Genomic DNA, 20,107 nt, shown 5'->3' with positions numbered 1-20,107 from the left:
GCCCCGTTTTTTCTGTTCGTCAACTGTGTAGCATGAAAGCTTGCAGAAGATAACATTCCCTTGTCATACTCACCCCATGAGCTCCTGACCTTAAACCATAATTTCTATATCAGAAATTATGGGTATAGTATGTTTAAATTTCTCTTTAGCCTTGTCGTATAACATGTGGCCATTACAATAATAAAGTAGGGTTTCCTGCTTCATGCAGTTTACTGAAAAAAAAACAAAATTATATATAAAGTTGTGGATGGTTATAAAATTTTTCTGAAGAAACAAAGTATGTTTTATTAAGCAATCATTACATGTGTCTGTATTGAATGTCCCGCTATGCGATAGCATATTGACATAATGATGATCTCATTGATATTCACCAGTTACCCAAATTAAAAGTGAAAATGATAAGATTAATATGTAGGCACACTATATTTCTATATTTCTGCATAAAAGAAGTGCTAATGTACCCCAAGAGGGAATTACTACTCAAACATTTAATCCTCCCAATCTTTAGACAGCAAGTTGCATTTAAATTACAAATAGTCTAACAGACACGTCCAATTTTGACATTGAGGCAAGACCTTGTCATCTATGAAGTTCACACTTGAGTAAAAATAATCTCAAAAAAAATCTTAAGGTTTAACTAAGTTTGTTATTTCGTATGATGCCATAGTCGTAGCTTTCCTGGGTGAATGCAGCCTGTAGACAGTGAGTTGGTTAGACAGAAGACCGTGTAGTCGATATTGCTCTAGGAATGGTGTGTGGATGCGTCTGCAGGTGTAGAAATTTTAGTTTTGATTTTAACCCATTCAAGACTAGACCATGGGTTCAGTCATGCATGAAAACAAAAAAGCCAACAAAATACCCTAGTTTTCTCAGTTTTTAGGTTGTGTACTGTATTGCCAAAAGCTAAAATAAATTAGTATTCAATGCAGTTGTCTCTAGTTTTAAAAATTACACTGGTTAAACTAATTTTATAATATTTCTTTTTTTTCCCATGGTATCTTTTCAGCTCTCAAGGTTTTCGTTTTTGATTCAAATCACATGAAGCATGCTCATCCCCACATGGATGTGGACGGAGGCTATGTAAGAATATTCCCAAAGAGAAAAACTCCATCCGACACCACTGGTAGGACTTTAACATCTTATACATATTCATGTAGTTCTAATAAATACTAATCTGCACTTGGCTGTGTCAAGGTTATAATGTAATTTCCTATAGAAATATTTTAAGTTCATATGCAGAATATCCATCTTGAATCTTGAGATTCTGACATGACTATGTGAGGAAAAATCTAACCAATAATATCTTGTTTCTTCACCATGAAAACCAAATTTGTGGTTTCATGAAGAGATATGGTTTTTTTTTAAGTGATCAGTTACAGCTTAGGCTTAGACTTCTCTTTGTAGTCATCATTCCTTGGCTTTTGTACAGTAAACTCTAAGCCAAATAAAACTTTTCAAAAATTAAAACTCTAGTAGCAAGCAGTTTAGTGGTTATCTAATTTAACAATCTCATTTGGTAGATAATGGAACTAAGGTGCGAAGTTAATGGATTTGTCTTCATGTTTATCAGCAAATAGTTTAGAGAATTACAAGAAAGAAAGAAGTTAATAAAGAAATCAATTCAACAAGCTTTTCCTTGTCACCTAACTGGAGTCAAGCAAGTGGTTACTGTTTCACTGTATGTTACCATTCATCGGCTCTTGGAGTAACGTGCCCAGAAAATTATCCCTATCATGTATGTTCTGCTCTAGTTGTTCGCTCACAGGTCAAGGCAGGTGTGAGGGTAAACATGAATTGGAGCCTTTTCACAAGGAATGTATGGATAATCCTAATGTGTGGATAACCATAAATACAGATGAAAACTCTACATACATACAGAAACTGCTTTATGAACACCTAGAATTTATTTTTAATGACCGTCCTAAAAGCTAACCCCATGATATTATTCTCAGTTTTGCTTCATTTCATTTTGTTTTCCACCGCTTAGGACTTTTTTTCTCTATTCTTTATTCTCACCATTATTTATTTTCTGATCAAAGTGAGAAACACATAGTTACAAAACAAATGAAAAATAACCAAGATGTAATACCACTGAACCCTTTGCTCATATGCTACTAAACCATACTGTAATCAACAAAGCGTACATATAATATTTATGAACGTATCCACAGAACCTGGGAAACAATTGAAATTTGAAAGACAATTTGAATAGTGTTTAGAAGTTGTAGAAAACACATTGAAAATACCTATTATGGTGACAAATGTTGAAACTGTCACAGAATTAAAATCTCAGAGCGATACTGGCTGATTGTATGGTAGATTTGTTATGTTTAATGATGGCACACACAAATGGACAGTTGAAAGAGATGATAATATCAGATCTCAATACGGCAGAATGAGAAAATGTCTTTTCCTCAAGGTTGAATCTTAGAAGAAAGGGCGAATGTGCAAACTGATCTCACCTTCCAGTAACGTCTGTGTGAGATTTTGCTTGTTAAATTCATTAGAAAAGACACAGGATGCCATCAATAAGAATGCAGAGGGATCGTGCAGCACAGACGGCTTTACACTGTTTTGTGAGCTGAATTCAGAACTGTGGTAGGTTTGTGCTAGGGTGACAAGATGAGGCTCAGTACTCTGAACCATGGCTTTGCGATAAAGGCATAATGGACTTCTACTAAGGAATTCTACCTATTTTCTTTTAAGTATTTGTAAAATTGGGATAATAATCAGATGCCCAAACAGACTCCTGAAAAATGTCCTGCTGAGATCATTTAGAATACTCAAAAAAAAAAAAAAAACCAGAGCATGAAGCCATTTAGGAACAAGGGTCTCTAAGAAGTTCACTGTATGGTGTATATTGGAAACTTACTCTTGAAATTTAACTTTTTCACCCAGATGGTTTTCTAGTAATCTCAGTTGCAAAGCATGATTGCAATGCTGGGGTAAAATTGACTGGTAGTATTCCAACAGGAAAAAGAAAGAAAGAAAACTAAATGAATCTAAAAGAAAATAGCTACTAACAAATATATATATTTGACATATATATATATATGACATATATAAGTCATATATATAAATGAATAAATGAATTAATACTAAATGAATACATATTTGTTCTAGACATTGAATGAAATACTGTTTTTTTGTTCTTAGAAAAAAGATATGCTAACAGAATATAGAAAAAGTACATGATAAAAAAAGCAAAAACATCATAAGCAAAAAAAATGAGAGCAGATGGAATTCAGTATGAAATGATATAGTCTTTTTTCAAATAGTCCACATCTGCAATCCCTTTTGTTGGTGAATGAGCCTTATTTTTTAGTAGAAAGTACAGATTTGTTGCATTGGTTACAGAATATCTGCCAGGGAAACTTCCAAGAGGCAAGATTTCTTTGGCTTACAGTTTAGGAGTCAGTCCATCATGAGAGCAAGGGAGGGGATAGGCATAGAAGGGTTAATGGCAAAGGGAAGCAGAGTAGATAGAAAATTTCATACATCCCAAAGACCACGAAGTAGAGAAAGCAGGATGATGGAATTGGGAGTAACAGGAACCTTTAACACTTCAGGCCTAGCAAGCTACTCCTTCCAAGGCAGAGAGCATCTCCTAAATGCTCTCTAGCCATCAAGATACCCCCACCAGCACAACTGATTAGGTAACATTTCACACTCAAGCTTACAACTGATAAGGAAGCTCAAAGGTCAATTAGTCATAAAAACAACAAGAAACTGGAAAGGTTAAGAATGCCAGGGAAAAGCTGAAAGAATATTCATTAAGGACATGGGACATACCATGGGGATTTAGGGGGTTTCTATGACACCCCTTATCCAAAATCACAAACTGATGCTTTTGAAATATGAGTTTAGGTATCAGTAATTAATAAAAAATAGTTTAACGATGTTTTTTTAAACCAGCTTTTTATGTGAATTGGGCACTTCTCACTCTGACCCCTAGAAAGTAACCATCCCCCTAAGTGGACTTCATGCTTCCTGAAATTTTCAGTTCTTCCTCCGACAGAAAACATTAGCATCATAATCGTTTCTAAGAGTTTTGCTATCACTAGCCCAAATACATCAGACGGCTCTGGTTAGGATGCTGTGATACTGGCCAAAAGTAACTGGGATGAGAAAAGAGTTGATTTGACTGACAGGTTATAGTCAATAGTTTCTCTTGGCTTCTCCTCATGAGAAGAAGCCAAGAGAAAACCTAGTGACAACAGCAAAAGAGAAACGGTGGAGGAACTCTTTCTATTGGCTCCTTCTCAGGCTTCTGTACCGCTGCCTTCATCTCACAGCCCAGACATAACCCACCGGTGACAGCATGGCCCACCATGGGCTGGTCCATCTTACATTAATTAGCATTCCAGAAAATGCCTCAAAGACATGCTCACGGGTGAATCTAATCAAAGCGTTTCCTCAGCTGAGGCTCCCTCTTCCATAGGTGTTGACAAGCAAGTTTGATCACCACATGGATTAATACCTATAGGTTTCATGGATAGATAGATGTCTTTCAAGCTAGATAGATAGTAGGGCAAAGAAAGATCATGTGATGTCTCTAGGTTAAATATGGCTTGTAATAATTAAAATGAACAGTTATGTAATTTGGAAGCTAGACCTCCCAAGACTATGTGGAAGGAATGCCACTTTTCAGTGTGGTGTGGAGGCAGCCAGTTCTGTGATCACAGTGCTTTCTCATGACAATATCAGCCTTTATGTTTGTGATCTTCAGCCGTGGGTTTTATTCCGATACTGCATTTCAACAGTGGTAAGGTAAAATGTGGCTCCTCTGGCTCCACAGAACTGAAGTGTTGGACATGAGGAGGCAGCATTGCAGTGATTACACGGTTGGCCTCAGAGGAGTGTCTCAGCTCAACTAGTTCTCCACCCTCTTTAGTCCAGTTCATTTGTACATGAATTAAAGCTTCCTCCTTTGGGGGTGGATATGTCTCAAATTCTGGTTCTCTGTTAGGATCAGGCTCTCAATTCATCTAGGAATACTTTTCATCCAACCAAAGTTTGTGAAAAGGTGATGCCATAATAGTTCAGAGGTCAAATGTCAGACAGGAATATAATCTGATAATGCATACACAGGATGTTGTACTTCACATTCCAGTCAGGGTTTTCATGATTTCTGTGGAGTATACCTGTCATCTACTCAGTCTCTCTGTGTTAAGAGCTTTAGTGCACTTTCATTTTGTGAGCCCACCGACTACATTTATTTGATTGACAGGCAGTGTCGTGGTTGCATTCCTGTGCTATAAGAATGTTGGCCCCTTGCTTTCCCCATCTGATGACTTCTTACCGGACTCTCAAGATGATGATAATTCTGAAGAAAAGGAAAAAGTCATTTCTTCAGTGATTTCTGCCTCAATTAGCTCAAATCCACCCACACTGTATGAACTTGAGAAAATTACATTCACACTAAGTCATGGAAAGGTAAGTTGCCTAGAGTTAGTTAAAATTGTTGTGCATTCAGTGAATTGGAATAAGCTTTGGTGACATTACTTGAATTATATGTAAGGTACAGAGAGAAAGCATATTGAAAATTAAACAAAGCAGATAACATAGTTTTGATCCTTCTTTTACAGTGATAAGAATAGAACCCACGTTTTCCTGATCAGTGTTTGTACTCTACCAAAGAACTACAACTCCAACACTCAACTAGTGTTTTTTTTAAAAAAAAAAAAATGCATTCACAGTTCTTCTCAAAGCTTCCTGTCACTGTCAATGAGTCACATGTTTGATATTCTAAGATGAAGCTATCCCCTCATTTTGTTTTAAGTACATTATTAATTTTGGCAGTTTCTAAGCCCATAGCTTTAAGGATGTAACAGTGCTATTTAAGAGCTTGTGGAAACGGTTCAGTGAATAAAGCTTGGCAACCCTGAATTTATCCTTCAGAACCATATGGACATTACAGAAGGGGAAAACTGCCCTTGTGAGTTGTCTTCTAATTTCCACATGGTTAACATGCTGTGTCATATTAACACGCACGTGCGCGCGCACACACACACATACGCACACACAATGTATCCACATAACTAGACATCATGTACTAGGAAAAGTCTCTTCGATTTTCCCATCCCATTTTCTTCTTCTTTCCCATTTGCTTTTCTCACTTCATAATCTTTTTATTTACAAGTAGAATGTAAGATCAACAGTAAATACACAGTGTTTTGGTCAATATTGTCTTTTTAGCATACAATTGACAAATGTTCAATAAAAAAGTAAGCATTTGCTGAATAAAGACAGATAATTTTTGTTTGAAATATACATGATCTCACTTATTAAAAATTATCACTCTACAAAAATGAAGAAGTATGTAGCATTGCTGCAATATAAATTTCAAATCTACTGCAAAAGAACAGGTGTCCTGTATCAGCACTGATCCTGTGTTTATATGTTAAGCATGGTGCTAATTCTATCAGTGACGTTTTAAATACAACTAAAGCAGGGCTGATGGATATTGTCTCACAGGTGGAATGTCTATTTTTCAGGTGTCAGATAAGTACAGGACACAGTGTGCCTTTTGGAACTACTCGGTCAATGACATGAGGAATGGCAGCTGGTCTTCTGAGGGCTGTGAACGGACATACTCGAATGACACCCACACCTCATGCCGCTGTAGTCACCTGACACACTTTGCGATTCTGATGTCTTCCAGTACCTCCATTGTAAGCCAAGTTTGGGCTGTGTGTTCACAAAGCTGCCCATCATCCTTCATTGTCCTTGTTCTTTCTCTTTCTCACATCATCAAAAAGAATGATCCTTCTATATTTTAGTGGGAGCCAATTGTAGGCTTACTGGAATTGAAAACCTTGGGTTTTTATTTTGGTTTGGTTTGGTTTTGCCTTTGTTTCTTTCCTTCTCTTCTAGGATATGCATAGTAAGGAATTTTCAGTTTATTTCCTATCAAGGACTTGTCTGGTTCATAACATCTATTAGGTTGCTTGTTAAAGGTAACATCTTTTCACTACTCTAGATCTTGCATATTCTATAGTTACCCACGGTTTAGTGCCATGGTATCTAGAGACCTTTTCCTTTATAATGGGGTCATTTTGATACCTGGTAGAATTTGGTACTATTTTACTCAATATATCTTTAAGAACATAAAACCACGAAGTTTTTCAAACATAAAAAATTAAGGTAAATATACTTCTAATACATATTTTTCATCAGGTCATTGATTTGCTTCCATTAATACTTATAATCCATGAAGTTTATTAAGTGTCAAAATACATTTGTTTAAAGTAGTGTCAATTATAAAGATGAAATTTCCAGAGTGTTAAGGAGGATAAACTTCTGATCTTCATGTAAAAATTAACCGCACATTTCCGTTCCAGTGCCAAATACACTATTTTGATATTCTACTTATTCCGTTTCTCTTTTACCTTTGTTTAATGTGTTTTAGATGAATCACCTCATAGACATAAGCCTTGGACTTACCACTGATAAATCTGCTTTAATTAACCATTTTCCCATTACAATGATGAATTACCTTTCCAATATCATGCAACTGATGGTGATAACATTATTCAGGCATGTACTAATATATACTGTGCTTAGAGGAAAAAAAATCACTAATTATAGCACTGTTAGCATGCTACATGATTTATATCAGAGTTCTCTGGATACCAAGTGCAAGTTTTTCTCATCTAAATGTACATTTTTATTTTTACATTTTATGAGCATTTTGATTAATGCTTCCCTGAGAAGTTCATTAGGAATTGTGGTCCCTTTGATGAGTCACTCAGTCTTCCTCTTAACAGCGCTGTTATTATTTGCCCTTAGGGAATTAAAGATTATACTATCTTGACAAGGATCACTCAGCTCGGAATCATCATCTCATTGGTTTGTCTCGCCATGTGCATTTTCACCTTCTGGTTCTTCAGCGAGATTCAAAGCACCAGAACCACAATTCACAAGAACCTCTGCTGCAGCCTCTTCCTTGCAGAACTAGTTTTCCTTGTTGGAATCAACATCAATACAAACAAGGTATGTGACCTGCTCCTTCCCACCCTGCCCCGTGCTTTCTTCTCATTTTCTCTAGTGTTTTCTAACCAACAAGTAACATAAATATGAACTGTAATAAAGGTCTTAGAGTGTCAGACATGCCAGATAATTGCTTAGCTTTTCTAGATTTTTATAATGCTAATATATCTAATCGACATACTCATAAAATGTATTAAATGAAAAAAATCCTTCATTATGTGGATTATTGGGAAAACCAAAATTTTATACCACAGAAACGCCTAGTTTTGTATGGACAATAAGCAAGGACTAAATAGAAGTGAAAGCAGTTTGTTTTAGGATTGAGTAAGCACAAAACAGGTGGTGTGAACTGGGTCCTCACCAAAGACTTCCATATTTCATTAACCTGTATCTGCACAGAAGCAGGCCCCATAATGGAGTTAAACATGTAACACATTTATTAAAAGTTGTACTCATGGCAGAAAATTGGAGTTTCAGACTGGCCGAGCCAGCAGACAGGTCTGACCCTAAGTGGAGCAAAAGAGGAAGAACAGTGCACTTCAAAGACATCATGGTTGCCATGGAGTCCTTTGAGGAATCCTTTTCTGATCACAAGAACCCTCCTTGGTCTCTAGGCAACTGGGATGTCTGTAACCCAAGGGATGGCAGTAGCCCCAGAACTGGTGTAGGGTGTGATTAACACTGAAGTTCACACAACAGCACCAGCCAGAATTATACTGCTTTAATGTTTTTATTTTTATTTACTTTATGAGTGTTTTACCTACATGAATGTATATGTACCAATTGCAGGCCTGGTGCCCAAGGAATTCAGAAAAGGCCATCGGATCCCTTGGAATTGTAGTTACAGATGGTCACGAGCTACCTTGGGCGCTGGCAACCATACATTGTAGGCTGCAAGAGACAGTGTTTGATTTTTCTTTGTTTGTTTCTTAACAATCTTATTTTGCATAGCAATTCCAGTTCCCTCTCCCTCCCATCCTCCTGCTCTCCTCACCTTCTCCCCACCCCTCCCACTGATTCTTCAGAGAGGCTGAGGCCTCCATAGGGAGTCACCAAAGTCTGTCACAACACTTCAAGGTAGGACCAAGATCCTCCCCTCTGTATCTAGGTTGAGCAAGGTATCCCTCCATAGGAACAGACTCCAAAGAGACAGTTCATGCACTCTGGAAAAATACTGGCTCCACTGCCAATGACTCCACAAACTGCCCAAGCCACACAACTGTCACCCTCATTCAGAGGACCTATATGGATGTTATGCAGATTCCCCAGCTGTCAGTCCAGAGTCAGTGAGCTTCCACTTGCACTGGGTCAGCTGTTTCTGTGGGTTTTCCCATTATGGTCTTGACCCCTTTAAGAGCAGTGCTCCTAACCACCTAGCCATTGCTCCACTACCTATATTGTTTAAATAAGGGAAATAAGTGAGTATGCTGTATGACCTCTCCAGTAACAGAGACTATTAATTTTACTAATTACTAAATTTACTAAAATTACTAAAATTTACTAAATGACTAGTTACTACAATTGCTAATCAGTTATGGCTAGCTGCCTTTTCTATTAGTTCTTAAAAATCCAACTAGAAGGGCTGGAGAGATGGTTCACTGCTTAAAAGACTTATTGCTCTTGCGAAAGACCATAGTTCAGTTCCTAGTACCCACATCTGGAAAATCAAACCATCTGTTAAGTCCGGTCTCGAGGAATCTGACATTCTCTTTAACCTCCAAGGATACCACATGTACATAATACACAGACAAACAAGCAGATACACAAATGTACACATTTTTATGAAACAAATTTAAATCTAATTCCAGTCCTAAATAATAAGTAAATACTCCTGAAAATGTTTAACTAGAACATAACTCAAATGTATGTAGTGACCTTACAACTAGATGCAATTCTGCAATAGATGTTTTGGTAAAATACCCATTCATCCATTTTAAATTTCGGCACTTAAAATCAAGATGTTGACTTTGTTTTGTATGGTTTAACAATAAGTTCCGTTCTTTGGACTTCATTAAAATGGAAAGAAGAATTATCTCCAGACAGATGTCAGTTTAAACCATCACATGGCCACCGAGAAACAGATAGTTTAGATGTAAAGATTCCCCAGTTTATCCTAGAACATCAACACACAACAATGACAAACCTCTGAACAAGTCAATAGCTTAATCTTGTCCCAGGGTCTGCTGACACTTCCATTGATGAAGGGTAGTTCTTTTAGATCGGTGACAAGTAGCACATCTTAGAAACAGGACTGGGTAGAGAGGAATATTTTATTGCAATCAGTCATAATGTAAAGTGGCACACTCATGAAGAAAGTTGAGATGCTATGATAATTTGGAGGGAAATGTTTGCTCACAGCTTCTCCTGTCTGTCACATTGTAGCTGGTCTGCTCTATCATCGCCGGCCTGCTTCATTACTTCTTCCTAGCTGCCTTCGCCTGGATGTGCATTGAAGGCATACACCTGTATCTTATTGTTGTGGGGCTCATCTACAACAAAGGGTTTCTGCACAAGAACTTTTACATCTTCGGCTATCTCAGCCCAGCCGTAGTTGTTGGATTCTCAGCGTCCTTAGGATACAAGTATTACGGTACCACCAAAGTGTAAGTAAAATGGATTGTGAGCATTTGAAAGACGCTCTCGGGTACTCGGTATATGTTTGAGAATGCTGTTTTGCTGTAGTCCAAGCAACATGTTCACTGACTTTATCTCTCACTTTTCAGATGTTGGCTGAGCACTGAGAACAACTTTATCTGGAGCTTCATAGGACCGGCATGTCTGATCATTCTGGTATGTATATAACAACTGCTATTAGAACTCACGGGTCAGCTTGTATGTATATAACAACTGCTATTAGAACTCACGGGTCAGCTCTGGTCAAGGAGAAATTTCTAAAATCAGAAATTCTTCTTTGTAAAAACTGATTATAAACATTTGGGTCTGTCATTTGATACCATTTAACATATTGAATTAGGATGGAGAAAAATACATAACTTATAAGTGAAAAGCAATTTCCACTCATTTACTTTCTTGAGAAAGGAAAGGATTCTGCATAGTGTAAAATAAGGATGGTAGACATATCATCTGTCTTCTCAGGAGTGTCTCTGCTTCCTGAAACACTGAAAGTGTGCCAACCACTTGATAATCTGGCATTTCAAATGTTTACGTTATTTAATCTTTTATCGATGATCGGTCATCTTTGAAAATTAGACCATCATCTTTAGAGTTTTGCTGTCTTTATGTACCCTGTCATCACAAAGTGATTTAAAACTAAATTGCAACATCAGAGACAAGAAACCACTACTTCTCACAAGTCGACAAGTCAACTATTGATAGTCCTATTTCAACAAGGAAGAAGGCCTTTTAATTCTCATTGAAAGTGGTTTCAAACCTACAAATTTGGCAGGTATTATATGTTCCATTCTGAATAAAGACATTTTTATATGTCTCACGAGCACTTCTGAGTGCTGAAAGTTTGCAGCAGCCATTCTGAATATAATAGTCTGTCAATGAGTCAGGGAGGTCTGACGAGATGCAAGAACAAGGCGAATTGTTAGGACAACAGCTGTGACACTATTTTGGACAACTTTGTCCCATACGATTTGGCCATAAACTACCCTCTGTCTTCTTTTTTCTCTTCTTTCTCTTGAATCTTTTATCTATATCTACCTCAATTATTTGATTTAATATAATTTATTGCAGCTCCAGTATTACAGTCCATGTCATAATACAGATTAAGCGCCACTGGTGGGTTTTATATGAGTATTTCATGCGAAGACATTTTACGTGTTCTGTTCTACTAATTTCTTCTCAACAAAGCAAGTGAATGTTCAGTAAACAATAATTCTCCATGCTTATTTATAAGGAGCATGGAAATTTAGGAATTATGCTGAAAGAAAAGAGTTCATGTTTCTCCAGAGCGAGATGGGGTAGTATTTTTCTCTGAAGTCATGTTTGAAAACTGCTTATGAATGGAGAGAGATTCTTCAGAGTGGATTACTCAGACTCTGCATGGACAATCTAAAACTGAATTCTGAAAACTTTCCAAAGTATAAATAAATGCCATCACAATGTTCTAGTTTGGAGTGAGCAGATTGGTTCACCTCTTTGCAGTCCTAGCATGCTGATCTTTCCCAGATTAACCAGAAGGTGGGTTTCTTCAGAAACAAAACATTCTAGTTATTGTGTCTTATGAAATGTCCAAGACCATTAATTAATACATCAAAATGAATTAGTTAATTCTAGTCATCCTGACTCTGCAGCCACATTTGCATATTTTGATGATGCAATGATATAACATGGTATCAATGGAAATGTTTTTTCCTGCCACAGAATAGTTTCTTGCTCAATGATAAATTCAAAGAAACTGTGTTGGCCTGCGTCTCCACATATTTTTTTTTGTAGACAGTGGAGCAGCAAATGTCTCAGTATAGATAGTTCACAGCTGGAGTCCTTGGCCACAACAGAGTGCAGTGTTTCTAGAACTTTTTGTTTTTGCTACCAGTGTTAAGGAAAGATGGTGGTCACCCAAGAACAGTAGGGCATGGTGAACACACTTTTATGAGCTCACTGTCTCCTAGTTGGAAGCCACGTGAGCACAGAGACCACTACCTGCTTCTGATTAGGGTTTCCTGCAGACTTTGTGCTTCCTAGAGTGAAAATTAGGGCAGAAGGAAAAGAGTTATGCAATATTCTTAAAAACAAAAGAAGAGGGAACACAGAAGCGTCGGATCTTCTACAAACAAACAGATACATCTAGGTATACTGGTGCATTACTGTAATCTTAGAATTTAGACATGGATAGAGGAATATCAGGGCCCCATAGTCATCCTCAGCTACATAGAAATTTCAGATCAGCCTGGACTAAAGAAGAAGGTCCTGTCTCAAAATAAAGCATGACAAAAGAGAAAGGAGAAAAGAAAGGAAGAAAGGAAGGAAGAGAGGGAGGAAGGGAGGGAGGGAAGGAAAGAGGAAGGGAGGAAGGAAGAAAGGAAGGAAGGAGTATGTGTCCTAGACTCCTAAAGGATAAATGAAGAGATTCATACCAGAATAACTCAACAATGCAATGATAGGTATCATTTATAAAGTATCCATTCTTTTGCAATTAAAAAGGGAAAAATCCCAAATTATTCAAAAGCAAATCATATGTTATGACTCTCCTATTCTTACCTTTTGTGCTAAAAAGTCAAAAAAAAAAAGAGAGACAACTTTGGAAACAGGATTTCCAAAGCCCCAAATCATATGCATTAAAATATGTGTGATCAAATGCAACCCCATGAGCATATGTGTGCCTGTGCTGATCCTAGCTATTGAAATGTTAGTGAATATGTCACAGCATTTAATTATAACAAAATATAATATAAGTGCCTGCTATTATTTAGAGTTTGTAGTTTAAAGTACGTGCTGCCAAAAGAAAAGTTAACTAAAATAAAGAAAATAGAAACTTAACAAATATAAATAATATTGTTTCTAAAGTAAATCAAAGTATAAGTTAAGTTTTAAATCACAATAGGTAGTTGGTGATAATGGTGTTAAGGCCTTAAATGGTGCACAGGCCATGTCTGAGTTATATGGATGCTGTGGAACCATTAACAGCCGTCATCATACATGATATCCTAAATGCCACCTACAAGAACAAGCCATCTTTTATGTCACTTGCTAGTGTTTTAAGAATAGAGCTCAAGGGTATGCTAGGCTTGATGTCAGAATATATAATTCCTTTGAGACAAAATATAAATGAGAAATAACTGAATTATTTTATCTATGGTACCTTTTGCCATTGGAGATATGTTGTTTTGCACACATACTTAACATTTAGTCTGGTCCGATAGAGTTAAATGCTAAGATATTTGACCAGCCATGTTTCTCCATTGATTATACAAAAGTCTTTTCTTAGATATTGCCTTATTAATATGATGGATCCCTTGAGTTCAGAAATAAGAAACCTGTGACGCTGTTGATTCTACCTAAGAAGCATGTCATTTAAAAATTTAACATTCTGACTACACATGAAAGGATCCACCATGCTTTTGAAAGTAAGATGGATGGGAAAGAGACTTCTAAGTCTTTGGGAAGAAGAGCTTCAAGCTAAAGATACTTTCCATATTTTTTCAATATTTTTAATCTTTGATGTTGAGTTCTTTTAACCAAACCTATACAAGCCATTAGATTCAAGTAAACAAATATAAAAAGGAGCTTACAAAAATTAGATCACTTTTAAATAGCAATTGAATGTTCCTATAGACATATGCCCAGTTATTTAACAGTAAAATTTTCTTTTCTTTTTTTAAAATTTTTTTCAAGACAGGGTTTTTTTGTGTAGCCCTGACTGTCCTGAAACTAGCTCTGTAGACCAGGCTAGCCTCAAATTCACAAAGATCCACCAGCTTCTGCCTCCCAAGTGCTGAGATTAAGGATGTGAATCACTACCACCTAGATAAGATTTTCTTAATTGAATCAAATACTAATTAATCTATGTCCACAAAAGGAATTTTCTGTCTGTTTTTAAATTGAAAATAGAATCTTTCCCCCACACAACACATCTAAACCACAGTTTTCCCTTCCCCTACTCCTTCCAACTCCCCACCTCCCTTCTTCCTAGATCTACTCCCCTTAAGTCCCCCTTCAGACATGAGCAGGCCTTCAAAAGACAGCAACAAAACACAACAAAACAAGACACAATAATACAAGCCAGAGCCCTCCTCATAAAGAGGCTTGACACGGCAACCGAATAGGAGGAAAGAAACCCAAGATAAGACAAAAAGAGTAGGAGAAATACCCGCTGCCACTCTTAGGAGTCTCGCAAAAACACTACTAACAGCTGTAACATATACACAGAGGACCTAGTACAGACCCAGGCATGCCTAATGATGGCTACTTCAGTCTCTGTGAGCCCATATGAGCCCTGATTACTTGACTCAATGGCCCATGTTCTTGTGGTATCCTACATTACCCCTGACTCTTACAATCCTTCTTCCCCCTCTTCCACAGGATTCCCCAAGGTGTTACATTCACCCCACCCACACACCACTCAGGTTTGTAGCATTTCCCCTCTGGTTTGTCCTTCTGTTTTTAATCTCCTAGATCCTTTTGAAGAAATGCCAACTAAAAGTACTGAAAATGAACTATTTGCATAACTCACACAAGGTAGGACTTGCACACCCAGGTTCTGAGATGTTACTACATTTTGAATTTCATGATTGCCCAAGATTAAGAAACATATAAATGCCATAAAACTGTATATTCCACTTTACACCTGCACTCCCTGTAATGGACTGCGCCTGTTACAGAACTTGGTGTCATTATCTATACCCCAAGAAGACACACTTACTTGTTCCCTTATTCCCCTACTCTGGAGAAAACAATTAAAGTGGCCAAGTTAGGTGTAGAAAGCAAATAAAGGAGCTCTATTTTCTGTGGTCACACTAGGAAGAGAAACAAAGAGATCCAGCGGTCATCCTGAAGGTCATATTGAAGAGTTTCAATAGAAGGCCAAGGATATGCACATGTAAGCGGTCCATGTCAAGGTGTGGTCATCCCTTCCCTGACCCATCCTGTAAAGCCGTAAATCTTCTTGGAGAAGGGCATTTTCATGCAGGCTGATCCAGGCTTTGCTTTTCTCAGCATGAGAGAGTTGAGGAAATTCCTTTTTCTTGGTTGCCTTTGTATTGATAATTTTATACTTAACATATCTCTTTAGAACATATATATGTATATATATATATAATCATATACATGTATATACCCACAGGTGTGTGTATGTGTGTGTGTGTGTGTGGTGTGTGTATGTGTCCACACACACTTCTGTCAGATCATTTATGTTTCCTTCTTTATCTTTACTCTATATTCTAACAGAAGACTATTCTGTTGTATAATCACAACACACTCAGTTGCAAACTAAGGAAAAAAAACAGAATTACCTGTAGCCTACAGTATATCATATCTGTCTTTCCTCATTAGAACCTACAATTTTACCATTTCTACGCTTGCTTATTATGAGTGTGTATTTAAAACTTCCCTAAGGATGAATATTTGCTTCCAGAACTTCCTTATTAAAAAGCAGTGTTGCATAAAAAACCCGAGTCCCACCACAGCTGCATATCCATTAAGACAGACTTAGGAGGCACATCGTGAAGGTAGAAATGCAAGTATGTGCAGGTTTTAAAATTTACATAATTATCCTCTAGAACAATTATGTGAATTGATTTTTTTATCCTGCCAACAATATATGAGAAAGCTTTTATTCTAATATCTATGCCAATACTGGTCATTATTACCTACTGTGCTGTCAACATCGTGATGTTAGAATAAATAAAGACAAAAAAGAAAGGATTACAAGAGACCAATTATGACTGGACTCTCAGGAGAGTCCCTTTGTACTTACAAGATAATACTGTAGAAATTGGGGTTCCCACTTGCGGTTCTTAGCCTCATTGCTAAGGAATTTAAGAATGGACTCAAACACAAGCTCAAGGAAAATTTTAATAGGAGTTTACAAGAAATACTGCAGCACACGCGAGTTGTGAATCTCAGCAACAGCCTGGAGGAAAAGGATAGAGTTGAGAAGGGAAAGGAAGAAAGTAAAAGAGAACAGAGACAAGAGGAGGCAGGAAGGGGTGGGGAGGGGAGGAGAAGGAAGGGGAAAGGAGGAGAGGAGAGGGGAGAGGAGGGGAGAGGAGGGGAGGAGAGGAGAGGAGAGGAGAGGAGAGGAGAGGAGAGGAGAGGAGAGGAGAGGAGAGGAGAGGAGAGGAGAGGAGAGGAGAGAAAGGGAAGGGAGGGGAGGGGAGAGAAAAGGGGAGGGAAACTGAGAGGAGTGTAATTTTAAGAAGGAAAAGAACATCATCCCATTAAACGGTGAACTATTACTCTTCTTTAACACATCTTAAGGTAGACCTGCTCTCCTAATTGGTGGTCTTTTGCGCAGGTGATTGCCCTGCCAAACTGGATTAATGCTTAACGGAGGAGCAATGGCTTGGCTCCACATACAGTGAGGTTCAACTCTTTACTGTAACACAGGTTTGTTGGACACTGGACAAAAAAAAAAAGCTTTATTGTCACTCTGTTCAGGGCATTGTGGGAGTTCGCATCCCCTGCAGGTCCTACTCCCCAGATTCCAGTAGTGATACTACCTTCAGAAGACAACCCAGAACATCTCTAGAGTCAATAGTCTCCTGAAGACCATATCCCGTGTTTCCTTCACCGGGAACTGCCGCTAGTCTAGACTGGAGAGTTAATATTAGCTGTACTCTCGTACAAAGAGCTCAGACATGAGAAATTGCAGTCGAAAAGTAGGCGCTGAACATAAAATAACCACACTAAAGCTCTACTAGGTAATGCTACTAATTTTTAATTTTAATCTTGTGACAATCAGACCACCATTTTTATTGAAAGTTTCAATTTAGTGCCAACATGTCTTTTGTTCCAACTTCCAGTGATGTCTGGGGTTTAAAGCACTTTAATAGCCCTTCTGTATACTATGTATTAATAAGTAGTTCACTGTCTGCAACGTTGTGTTTGTTTTCATATTATTCTGGCCTCCTTGAACAATAGATAACTAGAATTTTTTTAAAGGGACAAAGTGGAGGGCCTTCTGAGAGGTAAAATGCACAATATAAGTGATGCATTGCTGGTTTTCGATACATTCTCATAGATAGGAGTTGTATTGTTACTGAAAACACCTTCAAAGATAATCTTTTGGGACTCACTGGAGAATTTCAAAAGAGTTAGATAAACTTGTAAAAATTAGAGATAAAATGAAAATGTTTTTAAAAAGTACCTCAAGTCTCTCGAACCCAATTATAAAAAATTGTCTAAAATGATGCTGATCGCAAATGCTCCCTTGGGAGCATCCTTCTGCAGCACCTGTTCTATGGTGTAGCCCAGAAGAGGAAAGCACTAACAGTGTTGGTAGGTCCACACAGTCATTAGAATTAGTACTTGGTGTACATTAGCATAATCTTTTAATCTTCACAAAACCTTTTAATATGTCTCAGTTGATCCTCACAGAAGCTTCTGCAACACATGAAAATAAAAATAGAAACAGCATTTGGTAGATCAGATTTCGCAAGAATTTTGCACTCTGGTACTATAATCTAGACTTATCTGTTTAGAAGTGCCTAGAGGGTTTCTACTATTTATAATTTAAGAAGCAGATAAATTTCTGTAAGTGGATTGATTACAATAAAGCAAATCATTTATATTATCTCGAATCTAAGTCACAAAACCTTCAAGAATTTGTTCATGATGAATTTTTAAAAAATTGTTTAATTTAGTCAAGAGACAAGTACATATTCTGCTCACTCTGAGAGTAGCGCAGGGCACTTGTGCAAGCCGGTCTGCAGCTGAGCAATGCCCACTCCAGCTGTGTGCACTCTATTGCCGTCTTTTTTGCCTTCACATTGTTCTTGGGAACCAGTCAATAACTTTGCACAGGATTTCTTCTAAGAGTAGCCTGTTAGTTTATCTCCAAACCATGGAACCTCCTGAGAGTAATAGTGGCCTTTAAAATACTTAAAATTAGTGCTTTTGTGTAGGGAATCTACAAAACAGCTCTGTTCCAAAATTCTTTTGGTCTTTTTATACAAAAAAACTACTTGTAGTTAAATGTAAGCACAGACTCCACATCAGTTAAATCCTGTGTGACTGACCATAATGGCCATCCCAAATCTCTGCTACTAAACCACCAATAGCTGAGTATGTTTCTGTGAACTTGGTACCTACCTTGTACAGGCAAAGTATAAGGAAATAGAAGTGGGTATTGCTCATTCCCTTCCATGCATGTTGAACCACATGCAAAGGAAAGTACTTTGCATGTCACTTGCATAGGGCACCCCTGTAGATACAGCAGAAGCTGGGAGTAGACTACATCAGATCTCTCTTAGTTTAATCAATGTAATTTACACAGAATGCCAACCTGAAAAGAACACTGCTCAATAGTCCAGGAAAACAAGGACATGCAGACCTTTCAATAGGATACATCGCGTCTTGTAACCCACCTGGTCAGGTTTCTTACAGTGGCTCTCAATGCTCAGCTACACTGACTATTGGGTATGTCACCTCTGTCCTTCCACGGCATCCTCTCTCTACATATGAAATCGCTTTGTCTCAACTCCTTCTCATCTTTTCTCCTAGTTAAGTCCCACTTATCTTGTATACTTCAATTCAAAAATTGCCTAAAGGAGGTCGTGTCTAATCACTGGCCTAGAGCAAATATTCTGCTTATACTTTCAAAATGAGAAGTCTGTATTTTCTTCCTGGGAATCCTTTCCCCGATTCACAATGTGTGTAAGTTCTTTAACTATCTGATTCATGGCTGGTCAGTACTTATCTTCTTTGGGTGACTATAAGGTCTGTGAAAGGAAATTATTGTGGGTTTTTCTACACTGTTTTGTTCTTCAGGCTGAGCATGCAGCAAACACTGAAGTTGTGCTGTTGAGGAAGTGAGTGATACACTAAGACGAATTTGTTCAAACATGCTCATTCTTTTCCCACAGAGGAAATGGAAAGAAAGAAACCAAGCATAACACTTGAAAACTTTCCCTAAAATCTGTCACGTTTACTTTGCTTTCTTCTTAAGAAGGATTATTGTCTCTGGCCAGGGAGCCTGTCTATGGTGTGTTTTCACTAAAACATGCAATGTGGTGTTTTAAATTCATCTGAACAAAGTAAGGTCCTGGCTAGGCAGTGCCAGAGGTCTCAAAGGCAGCATGATTAGTGAAGGAAGCATTCAGAGGTCCTTTCTGTGCCCTGCATCTCTAGTACAGATATGAGGCTAGTGACAGTGACTCTACAACACAATTACTGCAAATGGCATTAGAAGAATATGAATATCATTTAAAAATAAGAAGGAAAATATTATAATTTGGGAAAAAATTATATTATTTCCATTTTACTCTTTAGATTAAAACTTAGCTTTCCAGAGGTGGGATACTAGAGAAATGGCCCAGTAGTTAAGAATGTGTACTGCTCTTCCAGAAGACCCAATTTCGGGTCCCAGCACCCAAGTCAGATAATTCCCAGCCACCTGTAACTCTGGCTTCAGGGGATCTGACATCTTGAGTCGTCAGGAGCACCTACATTTATGTATGCAACCATGCACGTAATTAAAAATAACAAA

General features: G+C 37.7%; 1 protein-coding gene across 2 annotated transcripts in view; it reads left to right on the top strand.

Moving 5' to 3' along the window:
• Adgrl4 (adhesion G protein-coupled receptor L4) overlaps positions 1 to 20,107 on the top strand; it is an 89,954-nt gene that overhangs the window by 53,345 nt on the left and 16,502 nt on the right. For both annotated transcript variants that reach the window (XM_048453605.3, XM_048453604.3), the window contains 6 exons: positions 1,007 to 1,123; positions 5,231 to 5,436; positions 6,498 to 6,674; positions 7,792 to 7,995; positions 10,375 to 10,595; positions 10,716 to 10,782. In XM_048453605.3, coding sequence (XP_048309562.2) covers positions 1,007 to 1,123; positions 5,231 to 5,436; positions 6,498 to 6,674; positions 7,792 to 7,995; positions 10,375 to 10,595; positions 10,716 to 10,782 — 992 coding nt within the window. The remainder of the gene's footprint in view (positions 1 to 1,006; positions 1,124 to 5,230; positions 5,437 to 6,497; positions 6,675 to 7,791; positions 7,996 to 10,374; positions 10,596 to 10,715; positions 10,783 to 20,107) is intronic.

This window comes from Myodes glareolus, chromosome 17, assembly GCF_982192425.1.
Source record: "Myodes glareolus chromosome 17, mMyoGla1.1, whole genome shotgun sequence".
Lineage (NCBI taxonomy): Eukaryota > Metazoa > Chordata > Mammalia > Rodentia > Cricetidae > Myodes > Myodes glareolus.
The sequence above is the reverse complement of the archived record's forward strand: the minus strand, read 5'-3'. Positions and strand labels throughout refer to the sequence as shown.